The sequence below is a fragment of the Micropterus salmoides genome, unplaced genomic scaffold, assembly GCF_014851395.1.
Source record: "Micropterus salmoides isolate LMB-PRFRI ecotype aquatic unplaced genomic scaffold, ASM1485139v1 Ms_hic_scaffold_13, whole genome shotgun sequence".
In the NCBI taxonomy this organism is placed as follows: Eukaryota; Metazoa; Chordata; class Actinopteri; order Centrarchiformes; family Centrarchidae; genus Micropterus; species Micropterus salmoides.
Window position 1 is genome coordinate 2757745 of NW_024040374.1, and position 27413 is coordinate 2785157.

Sequence of the window (27413 nt, forward strand, 5' to 3'; positions counted from 1 at the left end):
TTGTTTTCTTTGTCCATCTCAGTTGTTTTTACAATCAGGTAATCATGACCAAGACTTGTTGTGTAACTTGCCAAGGTATTATCCTCAGTTGCTGTTGTGTATTGATATAGCAATGAAAAATCTGATGCTTCGAGTGACAACATCGGGTTCAAAACAGGTGCTCACTCACTGACGTTTAGGTTGCACCCGCAGAGGAAACCCACCCATTTCAGGCATCCATACAGTTTGTTATGGGAAGAATGTTGAAAGTACAAACTCAGGGGAGGAATGGTGAACTTCTCAGAGATTTATCGGGAGAAAAATAAAAGTCAGTCTACATTTGTAGGCTTCTACATTTGTACGGCTCCAATATAGTATAGAACTGGACCTCTGGAGAAAATCCACAGGTTTAATTAATTTCATTAATGATTGTGGTTGCTCATGATTGTGGTTGCTCATGATTGTGGTTGCTCATTAATGATTGTCTACTGTCCCAGTAAGCCAGTGTCTGATCTGACTTACTTTAAGGGAAATCACCTTGACCTTGTCTCACATTTTGTAGATAACATTTAATGAACTTGCATTTCTGTATTAACTGGTCTTTAAAATAATAATTATTTTTCATGATTATGTTATACTATTATTGTCCCAAAATATTAGTTTTTTGGTTTTATGTTTTTGGAAAGCACTTTGTAACTTTTAACCTGCCACATGTAAAGCTTATTAATGTTATTATTCTTAAATGATGAAATGAAAATTAATTGAAGATTAATTGATAATAAAAAATAAATAAATCTCAGTTACAGCCCTAATCACATGAAGTCTATTGAAGTACGTTATGTTTTTGCTACCTGATGCCTGGCTGCCTGTAAACTCACCGTACGATTGTTTGTCTTTTCAACATTCTTCTCTTGACGAACTTTTTGAGCACTGAATTACACACTCATACACTTATCATACAGTATCTGCTATCGACACGTACACAAACTCTGCTCTCATGTTTCTCTGGTAGCAGACGTGTTCATAACGTCAGTATGAGGCACCTTCTGAAAAACACCAATTGAATCAGGCTGACATTGACCCCGATGTTGCTTACATCAGCTACTCTGTTTTTCTACTGTTACGTAACTTTGTAACTGTGATGATGGCCTCGCCATATGTACTATGGATGTGTATGTGTGTGTGTGTGTTGGTGAAAATCAGCACAGGAAGAGCGTTCTTACTCCAGGAGACACATCCCCACTGGCTTTATTTTTATAATCATAATACGTCAATATCATCGCAGTGCAAACACTTAGTATAAAATATCATCTTTAACAAAATTTACATTCACATAAAACATCTCAATAATTACATCTTCAACAAAAGAACTTGACAAATATCCGATCATTCATAATATATCTCTGAAAAAGACTCTACAATGTACAATAATAGCTAGTAATACCTACATATACCAATTGAAACCCGTATCATACAGTATGAAAATATCCAATTTACAGGAAAAATATTGTACATTACTCCTTTCCATCAACTGTTTAAAGCAAGTGTATAAAAATCCTCATTTTTAATCTCTTAGAAACTCAAAGTAAGCATTCAAGCTACTATATAGACTTTAAAATCTATTTTAAATATTATAAGAAGTACAACATCAGTCCGTTCAGGTTATGGTGTCCAAATAAATCTCTCTAAAATCAACGATTTGATGGTTTCATGTCAGGGCACGAGTCATCATTTGGAGTTACAAAACTGTTAAGGAACAGCTCAAACAGTAAAAACACAGCCATTCAACAAAAGGAAATCCACAATAACCGTAGCCACACATTCGGTTGTGCTACAGCTCAACACGAAAAAGTTTGATATGTTTATGAAAATAGGTTGGCACATTTGAAAACCAGCTACCTGTTGACTACAGCAGGAGCGGGGAGGAGGAAGAACCCCCGGTCTGATGTCAAACCATCCTGAAAATGTCCTCAAAAGGGTTTGCACACCAAACTCATGAAGAAGACACAGGTCAAAAAAGCACCTTACATTCAAGAAGACCGCTACCTTTAGCGCATGCATGAGGACTACAATAAAATAGAGTCACCGTGGGTCCGCTGCTCGGCCTGTATGAATGTTTCATTAAAGCATGCATGTAAGAGCCACAGGCTTGCAGGCAGTGCATGCTAGAACAGATTAGAGGAGTTAATGGCTGTGGTAAGCCGTACTGTGAGTAGCATGCTATACCATAAAATAAATCATCTGGATTTGTATGAGGAAGCCAGACACAGAGGTTTGGGTGTCTCCTCATTAACATCAGTTTTCTTCTCTCTACCAAAGCAGCTTTAAGTTCATAAAAATAGTAGAACAGAATATTTTAACAATAGAAAATATTTCTTAATAAACAAGCACGCAGAAAAGGTTTTCTTTTTTAAACATAATTCCATGAGGAAGGAATCACACTCGCACAATACAGAAAATCAGTTTTCTAAGTCATGCTTCAACTCCACAGAGATACAGACTGGTGTGGCTAGCTATGCACACTCTATTGGCTACATACACTATCAGGTCAAAATAGAATCCAGCTGGCTACAGCATGCAAGGGTGAAGAGGCTGAGATAGGAGACAAACCGCTTTATTGCTACACTTTGACGAGGAAGAATCTGGAAGTCAAGCATCACAGGGAAACAGACAGCGAACATGACTGGAATGCAGCAGTGGCATCATGCACTTAAAGACACTGAACAGCTCTGCTCAGGGAATCAAGAGCTTACCTCATGTGCCGTTGGAGGGTTAAAGTAAAGGGTGGGTATCACCGACCCAGAAATGATTGAAGGCAATGCCCTGTCGTGTTTTGGCAAGTTTATACCATTAACTGCCATTTACAATTATACATTTCATCCACTTTAAAAACATGTATCTCTTGGACAACAATGACCCCTGTAATTAATTAATCTGAATTTATGTCCATTAAATCAATGCAAGATCTAAAAGGCAACAAAAAAAATGGCAAGAAACTCATTGTGAGGAGTGGTCGCTAAGGCAACAGCACTGATTTGGTTTTATACTGAGAGAAAAGGGTCAGCTGAAGTTGTTAAAGGAATTTGGGGATATTGTTGTGAGAGGCCTGCGTGCTACACTATCGATCGTTCATTGTGATGTGTTTTTGTTTGATGCTGAGTTGTGGATGCAGCTTTCAACTCTGAAATAGAGGAGACACCCGTGGCCTTTGATTGATTACAGAGCAACGTGGCTAAAGCATCCTGTATCCCGTTCATGACACTCCACGGGTTCGAGTGCGGAGGGAGATTCAGAGGGTCCGAGGCCGCCTCAGACTCCCATGATTGGTCCTAAACGCAGTCCATCCCAGAGTCAAGGACTCCCATTGGACGATCAGTGTCTCCCACAGACAATACAAGAAGAGTGGAGAACGGCTTTACTTTTTCCTGCTTTTAATAAACTCTTTTAATAAACTCTCTCTGCTACTGCCATGTTGTTGCCATCCATGCTATTTCCCCAGCTCCACTCTCATTTTCTTGTTTTCCAGGGTCGCCATGAAAACAGCATCCTTCACACCATTACCGTGGGGACAGAGGGCAGGTACCTGGTGGTGCTGGTGGAGGTTGTTGCTGTGGACATGCTCGGGCTCGGGGTCCTGATGGTAGCGTAGGTGGTCACTGCGGGGACGGGGCTCAGCCTGGTGCACACGCTGCCGTGGGTGAATGTGCTCAAACGGCGCTCAGCGTTGCCGGTCTGCTGCTGGATTTGAGACGGCCTGCTGCTTTTCCTGCGCCCTTCCAAGAGGTATGTGAGCATCTGACCTTTGCCCTTCACGCTGACCTGGCCACGGCAAACAAAATTGTAGTAGTCTTTGATGAGACGATAAACATCCTCTGTCACCTGGAGAAGAAACGCAGCATGGATGAGGATTCTCAGACTTTCTTATGTTCCTCATGTTAGGAGACAATTAGCCATTAAGCTCTCAAATACAATGCCTCTTCCACTTAAAACAATGTAGATAAGGACTTGAAATTCTAAGAGTTCTAAGAAGATTGATACCACGTTAAGCATGAAGCTTCAGCCATGAGATGTTAGCTTAGCTTAGCATAAAACAGCTAGCCTGGCTCTGTCCGGTTTATTCCAGTTCTGTCCTGTCTAGTTTAAAATTATGCCTACCACTCACTAATTCTCCAAAGACACCAAAACTCACTTATTAACACAATCTAATCATACACAGATGTGTGGTTTAACAGGAAAGTTAAGTGTTGGGGCTATTACTTGACAAATACGTTTATCCATCCATGCAGCACTTCTGCACATTGTCTCAGACTACAGAACGGGTTGCCAGATATGGTGGGAGGTTTTGAATCACTGTGCAGGCCCAATGGTACCAAACAAGCAACTCTACTATAACAATGTGCCCAGCTGCTGTTTCCCAAGAAATAGTTCCAGTTAAGCTAAGTTAGTTTTTTAAATATTCTTATAGTATTTGCACCATAACTGTATCATCATGTCATGTGTGACAGTTTTCTTGGTGTCATTTTGCCTGTATTGCGTTTATTGACATGATGCTGTTTATGCTGTCCCCTTGAGACTTTACCTGGATAAACAAAGGAAAAGAAAGAAGACTGCAATGGACTGAATTTACTGTACCTGTATCTTTCCTTGTACTCCAGTGCTGTCCATCCTGCTAGCTACGTTCACTGTGTTTCCCCAGATGTCATACTGAGGTCTTCTGGCTCCAATCACTCCTGCCACCACTGGTCCCACATTGATACCTGGAATAAACACAAGAGAGCTGAAACACACATAGATTTTGATGACTCAAAAAATTGTTGAATTTCCTATTGCAAAATACCACTGCACCACAGTTCTACCCTTCAGTTCCTTGTGGCATGATTTATAAGGTGAATGCATCATTAATAAGCTAGGAGCAGAAAAGATTATTGCCGATCCCTCCCTGCCAGGACAGAAACTTTTACCCAATGACATGGGAGCATGGACACTACACATCACCTTCACGCAAAGTCTCCATTTATTACACATAGTCTTTATATTCTTCATGCTGTAAACTGTCCCCAGTCAGTATTTTGCATATTACATCCTCTTCGTCTTAAACACTGTACAGCTCTTTTTATGGTTAATCTTTCGTCATTTTTGAACAAATATATTTTACATATTTTTAATGTAAATTTATATTTTATATTTAAAACATGCAATATTTGTTTCTTTTTGTTTTCTCTTACTATTATTGTCACCGTTACACACCAAAATATGAAAACCTACTTGGCATTAAACTGGATTCTGATTCTTTTCATTAATAAATCACATGCATGTTTAAACAAAGCACCTTTTTTATTGCTAAATTACAAATATATGTATCGTGTATAATCTCTGAACTGACAAGATGATCATTGCATACACAGGACATACACTGATCCTTTTTCCTTTTGGGGTTTCAATCCTGTTGATGCTAGTTCAGACCAAGAATTAGTATCAGTAGTGCTGATCACATATATGGTCCGCCTTCCATGGCTGCTGCTGTTATTCTATGCATGTCTAAAGGATTGCAAAATAAACAAAACGATTTGACTAATTACACCACAGTGATGACATGTATCTGTTTCATCTTTACAGCCACCGTTCTGAAGGTTTTAGAGGTTGGATGACAATATGGCACATGTAGAATAAGACTTTTGGCACTTTCTGGAAATCCAGAATTACGCACATTCCCAAAAGTTGCGTTTCAGCAAAGAGGGTTTAGCCAAGCACACAAACATGCAATTTTTACACATGGAGCCCCACAGTCTGCAGACAGGATGGCACTGTATACACCAGGCTACACTGGGATTAAACAAGGGCTCCTGTTGCAGGCTCCCCACAGGATACCCAACACAATGGAACCCAGAACTTCAGTTCTCGCTGTGACGAGCTTCCTGGATGCAACGCTCTTTCTGTGATGCATTTCCTTCCAAACTTAGTGGTGCGAAAGTGCAATATGTCAGAAGCTCTGACACCAAGTTTACATAGACCAGTGTGTGTGTGTGTGTGCAGGTGTGTGTCTTCACTCACCTACTCTCAGGACAAAGTCATTGTAAGACTGGTAGTTGATGGCATCCAAGACGTCAAACATCTCGATGGCAAAATCTGACACTGTGCATAAATGTGAGGTGATGGACTTCTTCGCCTACGAATCAGAAAAACATGTACATATCAGTACAACACAGACTCCAAGTTTAGAAGTGATATTACCCACCAGTTCTGTTCCTGTGACATGATTAAACATGTTATTATCTTCGAACCCATGGTTTTCTACCAAAGTCAAACCACCTCTGTGACTGGCTGTTCAGTTTGCGTAAAGTTTATCAGAAGTTGCAGAAAGGGCTCTTTTGTTTGTCAGCTTTGTAGGATTTAAATAAACTTTATGAATGTGGAATATGCTGACGCCATAGAGGCCAGTAATCTCTCACAGAGGATTTGTGGATTGAAACGTGACAGAGTTCTAAATATCAACACCCAGAAAATAACTACCTGAAATGCCGGGCCTCTCAAAAATGCTGTGCGCACTCTGAAGAGTTTCGAAACATACCCAGCAAACACACTCATACAGGATATATAGCTATTGCATGTGTACCTTAGAGGCAGTTGTAGGAACCAGCCCTACAGCAGCCATGTATGTACTGCCAATAGTCTTGATTTTCTCAATATCCTTGTAGCACTCTTTGTCCATCAGCTGTAAGGGAAAAAGGAAGAGAAAAGGATGAAAACAGCAGGAAAGCATTACAGCTATTACAAATTTCAAAACAAATTTGAGTAAATTGTCAGTTTCAGTTCAGATATATCATAGGTTGTGATGGCAAACCAATCCAAATGCAATTTTAAATGGAGTAAATTAATGTTTTATGTTGCTGATTATAGATTCAAGTAGGCCAAAAGTCATCTGTAAGTAATTCCTCATTTTGAAAAACTTTCCCAACCGCAACCATTGCTTATTATATTGCATCAATAAACAAGTATTTTTTAAACCCTCAGTCATGGCCACAATGTCATCTTTGAAAATGACATTATGGAGGTCATATTGCAACAGAGCCTCCCTCCAGAAGATATAGTAGGCAGACAGGAAACTGCAGATTTATGCTGGAACCAAGCATTTACTCACCTCATCAAAGTCAGCGATTATCTCATTGAGCAGCCTGAGACACTCAACGCCCATGTTGTTCCCGTCCAGCTCAATGTAGAAGTCGTTGAAGTTGGCGATTGAGGCAAACAACACTCCAACCTGAGCGTATGACTGGTAGTAGAGGTCCTGGAGGGGAGAAAAGTTAAGTCAAAAATGGCCTGATAAAGCTGTAATGTAATGGTCACTGGTGTTTTTAAAAAAAAGTGCTAAGAATGCCACTGTTGGAAGCAGAAAAGAAAACATTTAAGCATGGCAGGTCAGTCTTTACGTTTGGGAACATGTAATAAAATAACTTCAGTGTCCGCCTACTTGTATTTAAGTATTTTATTGTTATGGATGGATGGATGGTACTTAATTATACTTTATGTACACATGTGAAGGAACTTATAACTCTGGTTCTGAAAAGCACTATAGAAATCAAGTTTACTTTCTAGTTTGTCAGTGCTTCCACCACATATCACAGTCTTCCTCAGCAAATGCAGCTTTGACATAACCTACAGTACGTGTGGTCGACTGCAGGCTGAACGCCGTCTATCACAAGTAAGGTGGTGACACCTCCATTTGCTGAAGAAGGGCTTTAATTTTCCTCTTGATACAAATGAGAAAGTTTTTTTTTCCCTCTCTCTTTTTGGAAATGTAAATGTAAATCCACAGACCTCACTGTAAACGGTATTTATTTGAGCTACTTTCTACTGAAGAAACGGTCTCTATAAAATGAATAACAAATGTCCTGTTGTTTAACCAGAGTAGCAGGGACACTGTTGTTGGATTGATGCATTTGTGTTGAAGTTTTTTAAATGTCCTCTCCTGCTGAACACATACGACATTTAATTTACTTTCACTGATGTAAACGAGACACAAACATCATAGCCTTGTTTTTAAAGGCAGGGTGCTGGACATTCAGTAAGCCAAATTCCAAACTGTGATGGAAATTTACTGTATTTAATTATTCTTTAAACAATTACTTGCACATTCTGTTTGCTCCTTGTCAATTTATTTGTATTTTGACATATGGGATTTACAACAGTTATGTTAATAAAAGCCATATGCACTGTAGCTGCAAATTCAGATTCAAGAGAGCTTCTAAGTCAAGTTATCTCCGACAGCAAAAGTGTTGCTATGTTACCAATCAGGTGCCATTCAGAAATATAAAACAATCAAAGAGTACTGGGACTTCAAATTTACGCCCAAATCCCAGGAACAAATATGTGTATGAAGGACAAACAAAACTAGTATGCTTGCAGGTAGCCACAGTAGTTCCACATGCAATAAAAACTATTTCTCTATCACTGTTTTGGAGCAGTGAAACTTTGAATTCCAGGCAACAGAGTCCCACTGTGCTGTGTTGTGAATACAGTACATGGGTGAACTCAGAGGAAAGAGAGGAAGCCTTTCTATACACTGTAGCTCCAAGGGGTCCCCAATGTGGCGGAAACATGCTTCCTGACTTCCTGCCCCCAGTGTTTACTAGTCACAGCCTCAGACGATCCCTGCACCATCTGATGCATAACCCGCTGATTGTTAAAAAGAAAAGGCCAGTGTTACTGTATCTTTTCATTATTATTAACAAATCCCATGACAAAATCAAAACCAAAAATAGATTTAACCTACTTATGGCCAAAGTTTATGGCCACATAGATCATGCTGTGCACTGTGCTGTATCGAGAACCACTGTTGTGTAGATCCTATAAATAAGCTTGCTTTGCTTCCCTTATCCAAAAACAAACAAACAAAAAAGCCATACTGTTGCATCTGTGTGTTCAATGTAGTTTATTCCAAAGATGACAGCAGAACATGCTCAGTAACGTCTGCCAAGATATTTTGAATAATAATAGACCGTATGTGGTTCTTCAGGGGTTTGTTGACAATAAAAATATGCTTTTATTTTTGCAGCAGTTATTCACCGGAAAAGTCTGAAGGCTCTGCTCTCGGTGTTTTGCTACTAAAGGTCAGCTACTCGTCATGTGGAGTACTACAGCTAAAAACAGCTGTATAAAGCCATTGTGATGTAATCAGAGTTTTTTCATCTTGGGATTGTAGATTTTAAATTTTTAACAGAAGTTTCTAAGTGACAAAGTGGGCACATAGAGAGGGCGGAGCACATGAAATGCATGGACATTTACCAGGAAGAGAGGGTGTAATGTAAAGAAGCTGTCGAGGTGCATAATGGGAAATGTAGGATCCTGCATTTTTGGAGTTTAGAGACTTAAAGTCTGGATATCTCAGACTGTGATGCATCAATTTTGAACATTCTTCTTTTGATGTGTCCCTTTCAACACCTCAAACTTTATGAAAGTGCAATACTAAGTCTGGCATTAGTCTGCTGCTATCCTAAGTGTTCCTTAGGTCTGTAGGTGGTCATTTCGCATGTCAGTCAAAGACCCCCTTGTGGTCAATGTGCTGTTTGTTATGCTACAATTTAGCCCAGATTTGGTTACAATATGCTAAACAGGCTACACTCTGGCTTGTAACATCAAAGCTGTGTCCTAATTGCAGTACTCTTCTATTTACGCAAATTATGCACTGAATACTTTGTACTGTACAAAGTGTTATAATTACACAATCACCATCCAAATGAATGTGATCCTTCATTAAATCAGCATTTCCTGCTTTTGCATCTATTTTGCCATGGTAAAAGCAGATTTTTGAATCATACAATAATATAGGAGATATGTTTTTCCTGCTTATATGCAATTTAATGGAAACATTTCTAATAAAAAACATTCTGCACAAAAATAATGCAAATTTTAGCATATTAATTGGACCCCTGGCAGGATGAATGGCACATATTTCACTGGTTATGGGCCATCAAGTCTATTCTTAATATTTCTGTCCATGTTGTATATTCACGCATGACTTTTAGCATGAAGATTAGGACCACAGCTTTAGTGTTTACAAAAGCTACAAATTTCCTGAAAGGATGCGTGTTTTCATCACTTCCTAAGAAAGGGGGAGGGAGCCCGAGGAAGGAACAGATCAGTGGATGTTCATCAATCAGTGGATACAGACACACAGGACTGTCAGCTCACACTTCCAGTTTAACACCACAACACACAGTCGGGGAAGCAGCATCATTGTGCTAAACAGCTGGGATATTTGACCCCTTTAAGACCCGAACTCTTCAATTATTATATATTGGACATTTTTTGGCTATATGGGAAGTTGTTGGCATACAAACACCAAACATAAAGGAAACTATCCACTTGTGCATCTTCAGTGTTATCAAAACACCCGATTACCTTGAAATGAAGATTCTAGTAAGATGAGATTTCAAACTAGCCAATAAGCACTGGTTTGGTTTTCTATAAGTCAAAAGATGCCTCAGTCATACTGTGTTAAATTTGTTTAAAAGACACAGATTTTTAGACATCTAGGCCTCTGGTTTCATGGCAGTATGGGCTGGGAGCATAAGCTGACTTAAAGACCAGTGGCAGTATGTGCAAATTCAGTGGTAATGAGACTGAAAATGTTTTTCAGGTACAACGAATCATCTGCATGGGTTGTCCCTGTAACAGCCATGTCTTCTACATCTCATGCATTTCATTACCGTTTACAGAACTTTATCACCCCTGAGATCCAGACAAACAACTGATGACAGAAATCTGAAGTGAAACACTCGATTCATCATCTTAAAATAACGAAATTTGTCTTGATATCTCATTCCATTAAGAGGGTTATTTAACCAAATTCAGCTCTGTGTGCACGGAATAACAAGTCTAAATGAGAAATGTCTTATTTATTATGCCTAATATACTTCATGAAGGCAGCAGGAGATGGATTATATTATTCAGCAGGACTGTGTTAAAAACAGAGTGAAAAACATTATTGCAAGTAATGGAAAAATCTGGAGCACTGGCTCAGTAACTCTATCAAGCCCTGTGTAATATTTCTATAATATCCTTATATCTGGTAGAGTTTAGTATTCTACAGTGAGCTTAACATACGTGGATTCTATTATGTAATTTCTAATCAGAATATCATTATTGCCATGATATTCCATCAGTTTTCAATGCTTGGATTTGTTAATTCACGATATAGTAACATATATTCTGTTTTACCTACATAACAGTAAGTTTATCAAATTTTTCTCTTATATTAGTCAGACTTTTCTGTAATACTAGAGTCCCTAAAGTACAAACAGTTCATTATAGTCTGAATATTTTGGTTTGTAGTTAGGGACCTAAACCAGTGTTATTGTTGTGTGGCCATAATCCCCCAACGGGTTATAACATTTATTTAGGGTCATAAGATGAGTACCAGAGTAAGAAGTAGATAAATAAATGTGTTATTCAGAATTTTTCAGACTTTTCCCTAATCTTTGCATTTTTGTTGTGTAATTCTGTTTACTTTTAGCTCTCACAACCTAAGAAGGCAGCAGACACTACCATCTATAGAAAATGTGCTTGTTAAGATAGATGTCTGGGTGTCTTTTGAGCTGCAAATCACCAAACCAGCACTTCCTGGGTACATCAGGAAGCACTGGGAAGGAATCTTTGCTGGCTTCAGAAGCCTTAACTCTCTTTAAACTGATGATGGCTGTTGGACAAGCCTGGACATGTCTGTGGATGCTCACCATGTTCCTGGGGTTTGACATGAGGAAGTGCTGAGCCACATGAGCTGGCAGCAGGTTGAACAGGATCCTCTTATTGTCCAGCTTCACCTTCTCCATGTCGTCTCTCTCCTCCTCCGCCTGTACACCATCAGCAGTCACGCAACACACGAAAGGAGAAGGAGAGGTGATTCCTTACAGAGTGATACGAATGTAGAAACCGATGTGTCTAAATACAATGAGCTTTTTTACAGTAGTTCAAAGCTCAAAGGTAGATGTAATTGCGTATCCTTATCACTAGAGGGAGATAATGTTTTGCTAACAAGACAAACATTCACTGGCATTCTTAAAATAGAAACATACACTTCAATGATCTATTGAGACTGCATAAGACCATGCATGCAAACACACATGCAAAAAATATGCATCATATCAAAATATTACAGACTAAAACTGAATCCTAAAATGTTTGTTTGCCAGTCCAGTGAAAAAACTTCACTGTTTCCGCCCAGAAATTAGTGTGTATGCAATATTTTGTTTAGTTTTCTTAAATAATTACAAGGTGAATATACAAATTGAAAACATAAATGAATGTAAAGATTTATACACTGCAAGAGAAAAAGAAATACAGAAAAAGTTGCATAATTAGTTGGTTTAGAAAATATTTAAGATTCTGAGCCAGTGAGGAGCATTTCTGCGGTACACATATAACATTATTCTGCACATACATACATACATACAATGTCTGAACTGATGCAGTAATGACAAACTGACCAAAGGATCTAAACAGGGAAATACATGCTGAACAGTCAAGGTTTCAACTGTCATCTAGTAACATCCAGTATCACCGCTGGAGCTCAACCGATACTGGATTTTAAAGCTGATACCAACACGAAATAACTGACCGACATTTTTGTGCGTGTGTGTCTGTTGAAACAAGAAAGAATAAAGCAGTTTGCTGCAGTACAATAAAGAACAAAATTATTATTTGATAAGTTACCATAATCTGAATTGGAAACACATTGAATATATTTATACTGCATTGGCATGAAAAACATTACAATAATTTAGCACTTGTGTTTATATGTTTGTTTTTTTTACCACATACACACAAGGAGCACTTAGACAAAGCAGGGGCCAAACTGACTTCCCTATGATCAATGTCCAACCTGCTCTACCAAAGCGACTTACTCTTCCCTAAACACAACAGGGGCAATTTGGGGTTCAGTGTCTTGCTCAAGGACACAGCAGTAGACAGGAGGATCAAACCACCAACCATACAATTACCAGCCGACCTGCTCTACGACCTCAATTATAGACATACATGACTTAATAAGACTTTATTGCAGTGCACAAGAACACTGGATGCCCAAACACATTCATACCTGAGTAGCCCAGAGATAGTCCAGTCGTAGCTTCAGGTCCAGCTGTCTTGAATGCAGAGCCAGAGCTCCAGAAAACAGCAAGACAGCCAACACAGGATCGTACCCTCGTGTGTGGAGAAACCCTCCTCTGAAAGACACACACACAGAAACAAAATGGGTTGCTTCTTTATGTTTGATTAACTTTGTTATTATAACAAAAACATATAAGACAGATACTGTACAGTCCCTTCCAAAAGTATTGGAACAGTAAGGCATTCCTTTGTTTTTGTTGTTCACTGAAGACATTTGGGTTTAAGATCAAAAGATGAGTCTAAGACAAGAGTTCAGAATTTCAGCTCTCATTTCCTGGTATTCACAACTAGATGTGTTAAACAACTCAGGACATATCAACCTTAGTTTGACTAGTCTAAGTTTTCATCCATGTTAAAGAGGATAAAGCAACATGAAAGAGGATAAAGCAACATGAAGAGCAGAGAGCTGTCTATGGGAGAAAAGCAAGCCATTGTCAAGCTGAGAAAAGACGGACAATCGACCAGAGCCATTGGACAAACATTGGACGTAGCAAGCACAACAATTTGGAATGTCCTGAAAAGGAAAGAAACTACTGGTGTACTGAGCAACAGACGCCCAACAGGTCGGCCAAGGAAAACAACAGTAGCTGATGACAGAAATATGGTGAGAGCTGTGAAGAAAACCCCCAAAACATCAGGAAGTGACATCAGCAACGACCTCCACAGTGCAGGGTGAAGGTATCACAATCCACTGTTGGAAGAAGACTCAGAGAGCAGAAATATAGAGGCCACACCACAAGATGCAAACCACTCATCAGCAGGAAGAATCCCAAGGACGGACTGAAATTTTACAAAGAAGTACAGAGATGAGCCGCAAACGTTCTGTAACACAATCTGATGGACTGATGAGACCGAGATTAATTAATAAACACCCCGAAACAAACAAGAACTGAAAGAAGCTGCGCTAAAAGCCTGGAATAGCATCACAAATGAAGAATGCAACAGTTTGGTGATGTCGATGGGTCGCAGGCTTGAGGCAGTTATAGCAAGCAATTATTATCCCACCAAATATTAAATGTTATTTACTTTAAGATTATTTGTTCCTTTACTTTTGCTCACCTAAGAATGCTGTGGTCTGATACAAACGGTGATATGTCCTAAGTTGTTTAACACATCTAGATGTGAATACCAGGAAATAAAAAAAAATTCTGAACTCTTGTCTCAGACTCATCTTTTGATCTTAAACCCAAATGTCTTCAAATTCAAATTAGCTTTACTGGCATGAATGTATAACAACAATATTGCCAAAGCATCATACAAACTACAGTGAACAACAAAAACAAAGGAATTTGCCTTACCGTTCCAATACTTTTGAAGGGAACTGTAAATTAAACCATATATTGGACCACAAACGCTGATCTTTTTCATGTTAAACTGCACATCACGCATGCAGCTCAGTCTCACCCCACGGCTTGGCGATAGCCACTGGTCTCCATGACGACGGTGTAAGTGACAGAGAGGAGGAGGAGCAGGAGGATCTTGGGGACCGAGGAGACTCTGAGGTAGGGGACAATAGTGAGGGTGCCGGCCACGCAGGACAGCAGGGCGTATGCCATGTTGGGACAAGCTCTGTCGGCTGTTGTGCTGTTGGCATCTGTGGGGACGTCCTCCACTGAGTCGCTGGAGTTCATCCCAACTCTCCCCCAAGGAACACATCCCACCTGGGGGAAGGGATCACAATAAAGTGGGTTACATAAAAATACCAACCTAAAATTAAGCTTCTATCAGTTGGACACTGTTTATGATGATGCAATAAACTAAACTTTACTTTATTTAATGAACTGTATGAAATTAATTGTTAGCTTTGGCAATATTGTTGTTTAACATTCATGCCAATAAAGTTGAATTGAACTGAATTGAATATAATTGAATTGAACAGAGTAGCTGTTTATATTATTAATCAAGTAACAAGAAAATGATATAAAGACTAAATTAGTTAGCTTTAGAGGTGTGGGTAGACTGATTTTACCTTTGGACAGAGCCATTCTTTTTTTTAGCCTTTATGTAGCTAAGCTAATAGCATTCTAGCTGTAGCTTAATATTGAAAATGACAGATATATCGATCCTATCAACTAACTCGCTGCAAGAAAGCCAAGCGGGAAGCTTCCGGTCAGCAAACTGATGACAACGCGAAGTCCCTTAAACCTGCATTCTATCGAACGGCCAGCAGGGGGCGACTCTTCTGGTTGCAAAAAGAAGTCCGGCTCCGTTAGAAATAATGGGAAAATTACCCTATTTCTCAGCTGAATAATTACCTCAGTAAACACTTTCCTAATGAGTTTATGGTCTCAATCAATAGACCATGAAGCAGAGTATGCTTCAGGGCGGGATTATCTATGATTGACAAGTCGTTACCATGGCGACCTGTCAATCAGGCTAGAGTGACTCGTACCCACGGCACTGTGTAAATTTTACCAGCGCTGTTGAAAAAGCTTATTAGGAGTTGGCTGTTCACTTTCTCTGGTGAGTAGATTTAGTTTTAAGACTGTTGTTCCCTAGACAGTTAGCTCCACCGTCTAGTCCAAATATGGTCACGTCCGGTGCCGCTGGTTGTAAAACATTAAAATGGCGGCGGCCTATTGCCCAAACTCGAGGCTTCAATACGGCAGTCCACAAACCAACAGGTGACGTCACGGTGACTACGTCCACCTCTATATACAGTCTATGTAGAAAGCCAGTATTTTCAAAAATGTCAAACCATTAATTTAAGATATGAAATGTAACACTTTTAATCTGTAAAATCTACATGAAGTGTTGAGCTTCTGTACTCAATGCTAACATCAGAATACCAACACGGTCAAAATCACAATGCTAGCATGTTGATGTTTAGAAGGTATATTGTTTATAATATTCAATATTTTAGTTTAGCTTGTTAGCATGCTAACACTAATTTTCTTGTATTATTATTTATTATTTGTACATTCTGTGAATTATTTAAAATGTAATGTTCTGGGGGTGTTTTGCATTTACAAAACAATCAGCAACAAAACAGCTGGCTGTAAACTAGCAGGGCCATCCCTTCCCTACATCCGTGCCGCTACACCTTTGCTTTACTGTATTTCAGTAGTCACACACCCACACACAGACACACACATCAGAGCCTGACTGAGTTTTGGGGCCGATGTTGATATCAACCGATTTTATTTTAATGGGTATTTTACACTTGAACAACAAATGTTTAATTCTTCTGAAGATCTGCAGGACCATCTGCTTGGCTGTGATGTGTAACTTTGTCAACTCATGTACAGCAGAGACTTGGTGAGGGTGTAGTCTGCTGGATGAACAATGAAATGATATTTTAACCCCCCCATGTAGCATTTATGAGCAATTACACATTCTTTGCAGCATACTATAACACATTTACATGCACACTGATGTCTCCCAGTTTCAATCATACTGAGGATATAACGTTTACATTAAACATAGAGAAACCTGGTTATTCATATCGCGGTATACATGATTCTGATCATCTACAGTGGTGCAGACATGTCATGACATGTCATTAATTCCTTAACATCAAGCAAATTTGTCATTTCATGGTTTGTCAGCTTCAACTCTGCTGCACTTACCTCCCTGCTAGATTTGGATTCTCCATCTGATCATCAGTAATGGATTACGAAGAGTGACCGTGCAATTTATGCTTGTCAGCGTGTCATAACATCATTTATGATGATATACACTGTAAAGATATACTTTATATTATCCAGTATCTGTATATTATACAGTATATCTTTTGAGTAACTACTGCTGTATGTAATTCAAGTTGAAGATGCTACTGGTGGCCTTGGGATGAAGTGCTGGCCATTGAATGACACCTGTGTTATTCCCCATCTCGCTCTTTTTTGTAATTTCTCTATATTGTCATAATGTCATAATCTCTCTATATGAATGTGCACCTGCACACATAGCAGACAATAATCGCCACCTTGCTTAAAATATTTACATGCCACAGCATCTCAGTTTCTAGCTAGCATATGGAATAACCCTAAGAATATCTCCAAACTGAGCTTTTCCAGGTTACTCCAGAATCAAGCGCGGCAGATCATAACTGGAGAACTGTTGTGCATGTGAATGTGACTGTAAGCACGTATTTAATCTGACCGCCCCAAAAGAGTCTCTGTACAAGGCTCCCTATCTGATGAAATCATTTTAAATACCAGGGTGCCTTGAGGTCGCACTGTATATCACTTTTTGTATAACACTTTTTTCTGTGTATGTAAATTAATTGCAGATCTATGACAGCAACTTCTGTTTTTTTAAGTATGTAGATGACATGGCTTTGGTAGGTATCATGTTCAAGGGTAATGAGGAACCGGAAAATTCCTACATTAATCACATCAACAATCTATTAACATGGTGTGAAGAGAGTGTTTTGCTCCTAAACGCTAATTAGGTACTTGTTGTCAGCAGGAGTGGTGGGCAAGCAATGTGTCAGTCAATTGCAATTAGAAATAGTTAAACATTTACACAGAAAGCAAGATCATACAGAACCCACAAAGACAATTGGCTGAGCTATACACCACACAAACCAGGAGCCACGTTAATAGTTCAGGACTCTTCACATCCTTTGTTCAGTGATTTTCAATAAATCCCTTCAAGAAGAAGATGAAGGGAACCCACAGCATCCTTTAGAGATACTTTATTTCATCCTCTGTCATCTTACTAAACAAATATATAAAAACTACCAATTGGGATCTTAAAAACACACTTACCACACAAGCCTGGGTAACAGAGTAGGTAAGCAGAATGAGGAAGACACACAGCACTGTTCGGATCTGGATGGTGAGGCAGCCTGGTTGGCACTTAAACCAGAGGAAAGAGAAATGGAGATGGGGGAGTCGGTACATGGAGCACCTGTTTATCTACCTCAATAGCATTTGAGACACATCATTAGCCAGAAAGGGAAATCGAATGAGTGCATTTTGTCGTGTAGTTCATTATGTGCAGGCCTAATAGAGGAGATGCTTAAAGGATATGGTGACACTTCAATGTAACGTGATACCATAGTGTCATATAGAGGGTATGAACATGATGTCAGAGTAAATAGAAGTCATCACGGTCACTCCAACCTGACTTGCAAGTATGTAACAATCAGCATGTGCGGTCATGCTTTTACAGAGAAGAAATTACAACAAAAATTGTGCTGTGATTACTTGTACGTAGTTTATTTACAAAATTACTATGCTTGTAATCAAACAGCACCGGTACAATAAACACAGCCCGCCAGAGTTTATGATCCAACACAGCTGTTTAAAGACTGGTTATAATATAAGATATAATATCTTCCAGAACCTGGGTGGTGAAGGCGCAGTGGATAAGATGCATGCTTTTGGTTTGAGAGACCTGAGTTCAACTCCCCTCTGTGATACGTCCACCAATGTGTCCCTGAGCAAGACACTTAATCCCTAGATGTAATAATATCAAGCAGGTTTTCACAGTAAACTGAAGTAATGTCAAGCACTTTCTAACAAGAGGTGTACTTTAATGTCAACTAAACAAGCACATCGTTTTCTGAATGAGAAATGTAAAAAATTTAAAGCATTTACAAATCTTTTTACAGACAAACAGAGTATTTGTTTCTTGGTCTTGAATACAGCAAAGCTCAAAGGTCGACTATTTTATAGAGCTTTTAACCAGCATATCTGATCTGATTTTGATACACTTAACAATTTGTGCTTTAAAATGTGAATAGGCATCTAAAGGCTTTCAGGCTTTGTTTAGTGGAATGTAATGCAGACATAACTAGTCAATTCATTTATTAGTCGAGTTATAGAAAACCAAATTTTGATAACTTATCTTATCTAGCAAAAAAGTCAAATATTCATAAGCTCCAGCTACTCAAATTCGAGGATTTCTTGCATTCAATCTGTTGAAAAAAATTGTAGATGCATTATTCGAAAATGAAAATGGACCTTAGTTGCAGCCCTAGAGTGATGTTATCTTCTTGGCTGGAGCTACAATACTCTTTATGCATGAGGAAATAACATTGTTGGCAACATTTCAACATCTACTACTGTCCAGTACATTATACAGATCACTGTTTTGCCATTTAGCTGTGTAGGAGAAGTTGGTATCTTATAAAAAAGTGGCATCAGTGTATACCCTCTATACAGACGAGTTACTGAGCAGAATCATGTGGGAAGAGGTCTGGGAATCCTACCTGAACACTTGTGAGATGTAGGTACATGACACAGGCCACATGGAAACACACACATAGCACCAGCAGCAGCAGCACCAGCATCCCCCTGAGAGAGAAGAGTGAGAAGGGCTTTCCCAGTTTTCCACTGACTGCAATGAAAACACCTTCCATTTTAATTGCCTCACTACTGCCAAGCAAGATAGATCCAATTACGTTACACGAATGGGCAAACTGCACATGTAGAAGAGTGTGTGTGTGCGGTGTACGTACTGTGGAATCATTAGCAAATAGATAAGGCCAAACAGAGCAGCGAGGATCAGCGAGAGAACCACTGCACTGATGAAATGGTCGTCATAGACCTGGTGATACTAAGGACAAAACAGAGAGAAAATGTCAACATGAGGCATTCATCCATCCATCCTTTCAGATGTTCATCTAGGGCTAGATAGGAGTCCTTTTCCGTGGGGAACCCTTACCCTTTTACACCAAATGCATGTGCAAGTGTGATATTGTGTAAGACCATTTTTCTATATGGGGTTCTTTGGAGGACAGTTGCATGGTTGTTCAAGGTTATTTCTCTTTCATTTGTTCAGATTTTGGTGAATAACCTTTCAGTGCATTTTCCATTCCAAACCCAAATACCAACAAGAGTCGGGTCAAGATATTTACAGACATTTCGTGAATCTTAGTGCACAATCGTTTTGACAATGACAACATTGGTGACATTATACCAATTTTTGGGTGAAAAATCTCAAGCATGGCAGGATGTTGAGAGAAAATGTATATTGTGACTGTTTTCGGCCTTTTTTAGTCCGTAACATCCTTATTGCCTCTGTAAAGCTTCACGGAACTCTCTTCATTTTATGTTCAGCCTCGTACAAACTATGCAAGCTTATGTGTTTGGTGTAAAAGACAGATTAGGTGTTTCCTGGCTTGTTGGGATACAGAATCAGTGTCCTTACAGTTTGACATGCACAGATTACCTTAAAAGATTCCCAATCAACCTGGCACCTACCACTGTGTAGAAGCAGCAGCTCACTCTGACCATCTTCTTCCCTAGACCCTCTGATGCTGAGCTCAGATATTCCACAAAATTAATTTTACCTGCTTGCATCCACGATCTTATCCTTTGCTATCCAAAGGTAGATGGACCTTCACCTTTAGACTCAACCTCAAGTATAACCCACCTGAGAGAACTGATTCCACCTGCTGTTCTCACGCTCCATCTTAACCTTGTGAACAAGACCTGTGATAATTAACTCCTTTACTTGGGGCAGCAACTCACTTATGAGAAGCAGCTAAACAAAAGGACAGAAGAGTGGGAATTCTCAAATCCTGAATCAACTGTCATCGTCTCGGATTAAGGTCACAGACATCAAGGTAAGAAAAGCTGTGCGGTTATCTTGTCATCAGCTTAAGCGTTGAGTGAAACGTTTGCCTTGTAGATGAAAACGTGGATAAAACTGAAGAAAAGTTAACATCAACCATGAATGTCTTTGTTAAATGAATCCATCTATTGGTTGGTAAGAGGACCTACCAACCGAGAACAGAGTGACCTCCCTGGGGCCATGTGCAGAGAAAATGAAAGGATGTAGTCAACAGGACCAAGATGTGCTGTGCTATGTGGGAGCCCTAGAATATAATGTCTGCATAAGAGCTTGAGCTTTTCTGGACTGAATGAATCTAATTGAAACCATCCAAGGATTGCTCCAAAAAACTTCTCTTATGTCATACAGAAAAAAATAATAATTTCAAGAGATCTGATTTAAGAGGGAGATATGAGAACTTCTGCAACAACAATGTGTCCTGAACTCTACCAGCATCCTATGAAAGAAATCTTTTAACTTTAGTCTGTGGGAGTAAATTAACACTTTACACTAATTAAAGTTTTTTTCTGCTGGTGGCATTTTCCTGACTTTTAAAATATGTTAAAATTAGTAACAATTAAGTAGTTTTTACTGTGTATAAGGTTTTAATTCTTCTGCTACCACTTTGAATGTATCGATTGCACACAAAGACACAGACATAGATACTAACACAAACACACACACACACACACAAACCCATCCCTGTTGTGTGTCTCCTTTATGGCTCTACCCACGCACACATAGGAGAAAGATATCACGTGTGCCGCTCAGACGTTCCCAAATCATTATCTGCACTCCCTCCTGAGAGGGTGGGTGGAATCCACACACACACACACACACACACACACACACACACACACACACGCAGACATCATAGACAACAGGCGTGGGAGAGAGGGAGAAAGGGGAGAAAGAGAATTAGAGACTAGAATTAGAGGTGTGTGTGAGAGAATGGGAGGGGTGGGGTGGACATGCAGTCACGAAGCATGTTACCTTTTGTGTAATGAGGAAAGTATATATTTGTTGAATTTCTTGAATCCAATTGTAAATATAAATCCGAGTTACTGACTTTTCTGCAGATGTTCAGTGTGGGTGCTCACCCTGCGTTCCCTGTCTCTGCTCCTGTAGAACAGGGTGATGTAGTTGAGGTCTGTTGTTTCGGACTCGGTCTGCCGCGCTTCGATGAGCCGCCCGATGTAGCGGTTGACTCGTGTTCCTGGTGAGTGCTGCACGGCGGTGGCCGAGAAAGATGTCCGACTCCTCAGCTTCTCTGACGCGGTCCGCAGGGCTCTCCGCTGTCAGAGACAACACAATCAGTCTCTGCACAGGCCAGCCTGTCTTAAAAATGTCTTAAAGTTCACTGGTTTTGAAATGATGTGTAAGGCATACCAGTGCAGAGTTTTGTGAGAGGTCAGCACTTAACACTGTAAGATTTTGTTATAACTTTGGAAACAAGATGAAAAGTCTACATGCCATGATGGCCTGGCCTTGTGAGGCTGCAATGCTCGTTATACACCAGAAAACAAGATTGTTTGATGAAACACTTTACAAACTTTACAAACTTTAAACCTCATTACCACTAGTGAGGAAGAACATTTTTGGCTGAGTGTTGTAGGCTAAATTGTCAGCAAATTAAATTCAAGTTTTTCATAGTGTTAAAATTAAAAGACCAGCAAATAAACACATGCACCTTACATGTATTTGAGTTAGATACATACAATGCATACACACAGAAAAAACATAGAAAGCATATGCTATTATCACTGAAAACATTTTGACATGTCACAGTAAGAAAAGCAAAAGTGTAAGTGAAAAAATGAATGATGGCTAATTACTAGCTACAGTCTGGTACAAATCTGACTAAGCCTAAATTACATTATGATTATGGTGATGGCGCATAGATAAGATGCTTGCCTTTGGTGTGGGAGGGAGACCTGGGTTCAATTCCCACTGTGAGACATCCACCATTGTGTCCCTGAGTAAGACACTTAACCCATAGTTGCTCCAGAGGCGTGCGACCTCTGACATGTATAGCAATTGTAAGTCGCTTTGGATAAAAGCGTCGGCTAAAAAAATAAATATAAATGTAAAAGAGGAGTCGTAATAGAAGAGACAAAAGAAATCCAATGTAAAGCTAGAAAAGATAAATAAATAAAATAATTAAAAACAGCTCAGCCAGTCTCATATTTTCAGGACAATGCATGCTCCAACCGAAAAGGCACTTCACACAAAACGGTGGGATACAGTAGTTAACACACCTTGCCTGGAAGATCTAAGAAGCCGTAACAATTAATAAGATTTGGAATAAGATGTGATAGCAGACAGGGAGCCAGTCTGCACAGCTGTTTGCAGCAGCATCCAGCACAAACTGCAGATGGGAAATACAAGTCTGTGAGATTCAAGAGTAGCAAATTGCTGTAATTAAGTTAGGATATTAGTGCATGGACAACTTTCCATAAATTATAATTTTTCTACAATTTAGAATCTGTACAGCAGCCATGTAGGACAACTCAGAATCAGACTGTTGACTCAGCTGTATTCATCTATGTACAGACTTTTTTCACAGCTGACATTGCAAAAGCAAAGGTGTGATAAATAACTAATAATAATAATAACTTAATAATTATTTCCAGTCCCTTTCACAATAGTATGTGAGTATATTTTACCCTGCTTATTCGTATCACGTGTTGCTTTTTAATTAAGCTATTACATTCTTAGCCTCGGGTCTTTTTAAACTAAGCTGTGCATTGAGTTGAATGCTAAAATGCAGGCAAGTTAAATTGTGTGCCTGCAGTTAGCATATATTAAATGTTAAAATGCTAAGATTTTTGCATGTTGTAGGATGCACCTGCTCAGAGTTATTTAGAGCAGGTTAGTGGTATAGCAGGCAATGTTTAGTAAGTAACTTTAACATTATTAGCTTATTACTATACTAAGATTAGCCCATTCCTTTAATATGGGCAAGTTAGATTGTTATACTAAGCATGGGAACATATAATATTAGCTAAAGTTACAGCTAAAGTTAATTAGAAATTAGCCAGTCAACTTAAGTGTCAGACAAGTGGAAATTAACTAAGCTGAGGTCTGGATGATATACAGTTTCTAACTTCTCACCACCAGCTGTAAATTTACACTAATGCCACAACATATGTTTCGTGACGTTTAAGTGCTGGGAATGTTAGTATGTTTACAGTAAGCAAAAGTCCTGTGGGTGCATTCTGGGGAGATGCTTTTCATGAAGCTCAGTTATCATGATGCCATAAACCAGTGAAATGAGGCCCAGTTGAAAATAACCAGATTTATATCTGCAGCCAACTGCAGCATATCCGATACTGCAACCCTTTACAGTTAATCTAAATAGGGTACTTCATTAGTTATTTAACAGGGTAAGCCATATATATATATTTATATCATACATTTTATGTGTTATATGATTCTTATCTGTCATAAAACAGGCACATACTGTACTTTATGGTTAGTCTCAGCTGTATGTATTATTAAAAGGGTTGTCAGCCAGTTCTCCTTGTCATATGTATTTGACAGCTACAGTACAGTATTATAAATAGAATGTGAAGGAGTCTATAAATTTACACCTGCTTCTACAAAAGAAAATTAATAATTTAGTCTTGAGGGAAGTGATACAAAGATCATAGTATAATTATGCTTCCACACTGTTCTGTTCCTAAAGAATCTGCATGCATCTTAACAAGTAATTTAATCTCATTTCAATCGTGTTTCGCGTAAAAATGTCACTTGGGTGAGACAGTTTCATTTTGTCTTGGTGCAGTTTCCTTTGTTTCAGTAATTTTGTAGAATGTTTAATCTCAGTATCTTGAAACAAAACAGAATAAAGCAGATTGCTGCACAAGTGTTAACAAAACAACACTTCTGACACATCCTGAAACAAGCTGAATTATTGTAGAGCCACAATAAATAATTGCACCTAATTAGCTGATTTTTTGTTGGCCAAAAAAACCTCTAAACTGGCAGAATGCAAAGTACACACATGCAGCATTTGGGAGTTTGTCTTGTGCGCAAGAGTTATTAATTTCAGGATACATATTACTTATTTACACAATACCTGCCAGACAATTTAATGTCAAAGGAAGTATCAGAAATTTAACCTCTAAAGCAGCAGCTTTCTGATTTAACTACACCAAAATATACGTAACACAGTTTTGCTTCCCATGGAAACAGGTTTATTATGACCGATACTTTCAATAACTATGCCAGAAGTTCTTACATTCACTAGAATGGCAGTAGCCTACTGAGTAATAAATAACGTAGCTCAATTGGACAGAAATCCAACGTGTCAGCACTACGTACCACTGCATCTGTTTTAGGTAATCAAAAATCTGCATTTAATTTTTCATCTTTCATATTATTAAATATTATTTATCCCAACCAATTTGCAGTGTTATAATTCCACAATGCTAGGATTTTAGTTACTTGGATAATCATGTAACAATGTGGCTAATGCTATTAGAGGAGATGAAACCAGGCTGTCATAATGCAACCTCATCAGAATCATGACGTACTAATGCCTGGCCGAGCTCACACAGCTGGGCGGATTACAGCTAGCAGGCAATTTCTGACAGCCAGACCTTGTGATGCCATGACACCGATCATCAACCACCAAACCCCGACCGACCGTCCTCGGAACAAACCAGCAGCACTGTGATTGACTTGCTGTTGCATCACACTGGTTTAAAAGCAAATACTGTATAGTCAGAGGGATCATGAGAAACACGTGAACAAGCTGAAAATAATGTTCATATGCACATGCAAATACAACACAATATCAACACATACAGTATCTGCACAGCGAGCAGTGAGTTAACGTCATAATATGCTCATAATATCTATTCCACTGGCTTACTTTTTAACAAGTAGTTGTAATGAACTGTACTACTTGTGATGCTGAAATCTAGAAATCCAGATTACAGAGTGTATGTGTGTGTGTGTGTGTGTGTGTGTGTGTGTAGCAGATTAGAAATCCAAGCAGGATTTCACTACATCACAAATAGACATACAAACCCATTAAAAGGATTTTCCCTACTACGTAACCTGGAAATATTCATGCCCATTCTGTACAGTAGTGGTACACTCATGCATGCACACGCTTACATACCTTGTCGTCATCTTCGCAGGTCATAACGTTGGAGAAGGGGATCTCAGCCTTGAACATCTTCCTACAGTGCATCAGCTGCACCAGCAGGTAGCACACTGTCTTGAACTTCATCCTCTTGGCTGGTTTGATGTCTGACAGAATAAGACCTGGGAAGATCTAGAAATGAGAACAAAGATAACGAGATGAGCATGAAAGAAAGAGCAAGAGGCTACTGAGAGGTACAGAAGATAGTTTATAGTTTAATTTTGGACCTGATAATGATCTCCTTACATCGCACACTCAATCCTCTGAATCTCACACATTAAACATTTGATCATTCAAGGCTGAAAACTACAACCAGGCTGTGTTTTGTGTTCATTCATTTCCTCTCTCTGAAGAAAAATGTTTTCATCTTGCTTTTATCTATGATGTTCCAATTTCTGTTTGTGGAAATTGAAATCAAGCTCTTTTCCAGCTCTCACTGTTATCACTATCAGTGCTTGAAGTGGAAAAAAAATAGGTGCTTCCCATAAGCATGTTGGTGTGTCTATCAGGTGGTGACCCCACATACACAATATTTATATTACAACAATAACTTTAGCAAAAACTAACAACAACCTGAATGAGTAACTAGTGTAAATTAGTGTATTAGTATAATTTAATAACTTAAATTATACTAATATGCACTAATACAAAGTTACACTTGATTTGGATAGTGTACGTGCAGATAATTTATTCGAGTATTTGTAACATTTCAACAGTTTATTAGTTGAGTTCAACAATTCAACTGTTTCACAAATAAAACCATTTTCTGAGATTACACCACGGTGGTTAAGGTTAGTTTAGGACCAATGTTGTTGCATTCATTATAATTTCTGATAATAGTATAATATGTAGCTTACCACAAGTATAAGATTAATTCTATTTGGATAATATCCTACAGCAGATAATTTTTGATGGTTGTTTTCATTAATTAAATCTTGAAAAATGGTTATTGTGTGTTATGGTACGGTTGTTAATGCTAAGTGCTAACTTGTCGATAATCTTAACCACTCGTGCAGTTTCTAATAAGTGTTGACATCATACATCACTCACTAACCTACAGTTAGCATGTTTACATGCATGCCAGCGACTACAGGAGGTTAAAAAGCTAATGTTTGGCATGTAGCATTTAGCATATCACAAGCTAATGGTTTTTATATACTGTAGTAGCTACTGTTAATCATGTTAGCTTGTAACATTGCTTACATGATAACTACTACCTATTTAACATATTGATTTAAGAATTTATAACACACACAAACCAAATACAACAGTAAGCTAACAAATTTGACTAAAACAAATTTAAATTAACAAAGGGGTTAGCCTGAGAAAATCAGAAAACATATGTAACAAATGGAAACACACACTGGGAATAAATCATATTTACAAAAGACAGTTAGTATTAATATCGTACAGTCTTTTGTGCAAACATGTGTTGTAAGTTATATGCATGCTATATGATTGCATTTTCTTTTCATTAGCTAAAGCTGATGGAAATTCAATAATTTGTTTTAGAGGTATGAACTAACGAGTGAAATGTTTTTTTGTTTACAATGCTAAATGATCAAATTCAAATCAAAATACAAAGGTTTGTTTCAGATTTCCTGGCAAG

The 27413-nt window shown here is 38.7% G+C and overlaps 1 protein-coding gene across 1 annotated transcript in view; it reads right to left on the reverse strand.

Annotated features, from left to right (window-relative positions):
* Positions 1–1201: 1201 nt before the first annotated feature.
* LOC119900267 (adenylate cyclase type 1-like) overlaps positions 1202–27413 on the reverse strand; it is a 46884-nt gene continuing 20672 nt past the window's right edge. The window contains exons 8-20 of the mRNA XM_038715060.1: positions 25781–25936; positions 21750–21944; positions 19553–19650; positions 19304–19388; positions 17856–17945; positions 14548–14804; positions 13073–13199; positions 11712–11828; positions 7118–7264; positions 6593–6691; positions 6031–6145; positions 4612–4736; positions 1202–3858 (exon numbers count right to left, since the gene is read on the reverse strand). Of these exons, the coding sequence (XP_038570988.1) occupies positions 3529–3858; positions 4612–4736; positions 6031–6145; positions 6593–6691; positions 7118–7264; positions 11712–11828; positions 13073–13199; positions 14548–14804; positions 17856–17945; positions 19304–19388; positions 19553–19650; positions 21750–21944; positions 25781–25936 (1941 nt within the window). The 3' untranslated portion in view covers positions 1202–3528. The remainder of the gene's footprint in view (positions 3859–4611; positions 4737–6030; positions 6146–6592; positions 6692–7117; positions 7265–11711; positions 11829–13072; positions 13200–14547; positions 14805–17855; positions 17946–19303; positions 19389–19552; positions 19651–21749; positions 21945–25780; positions 25937–27413) is intronic.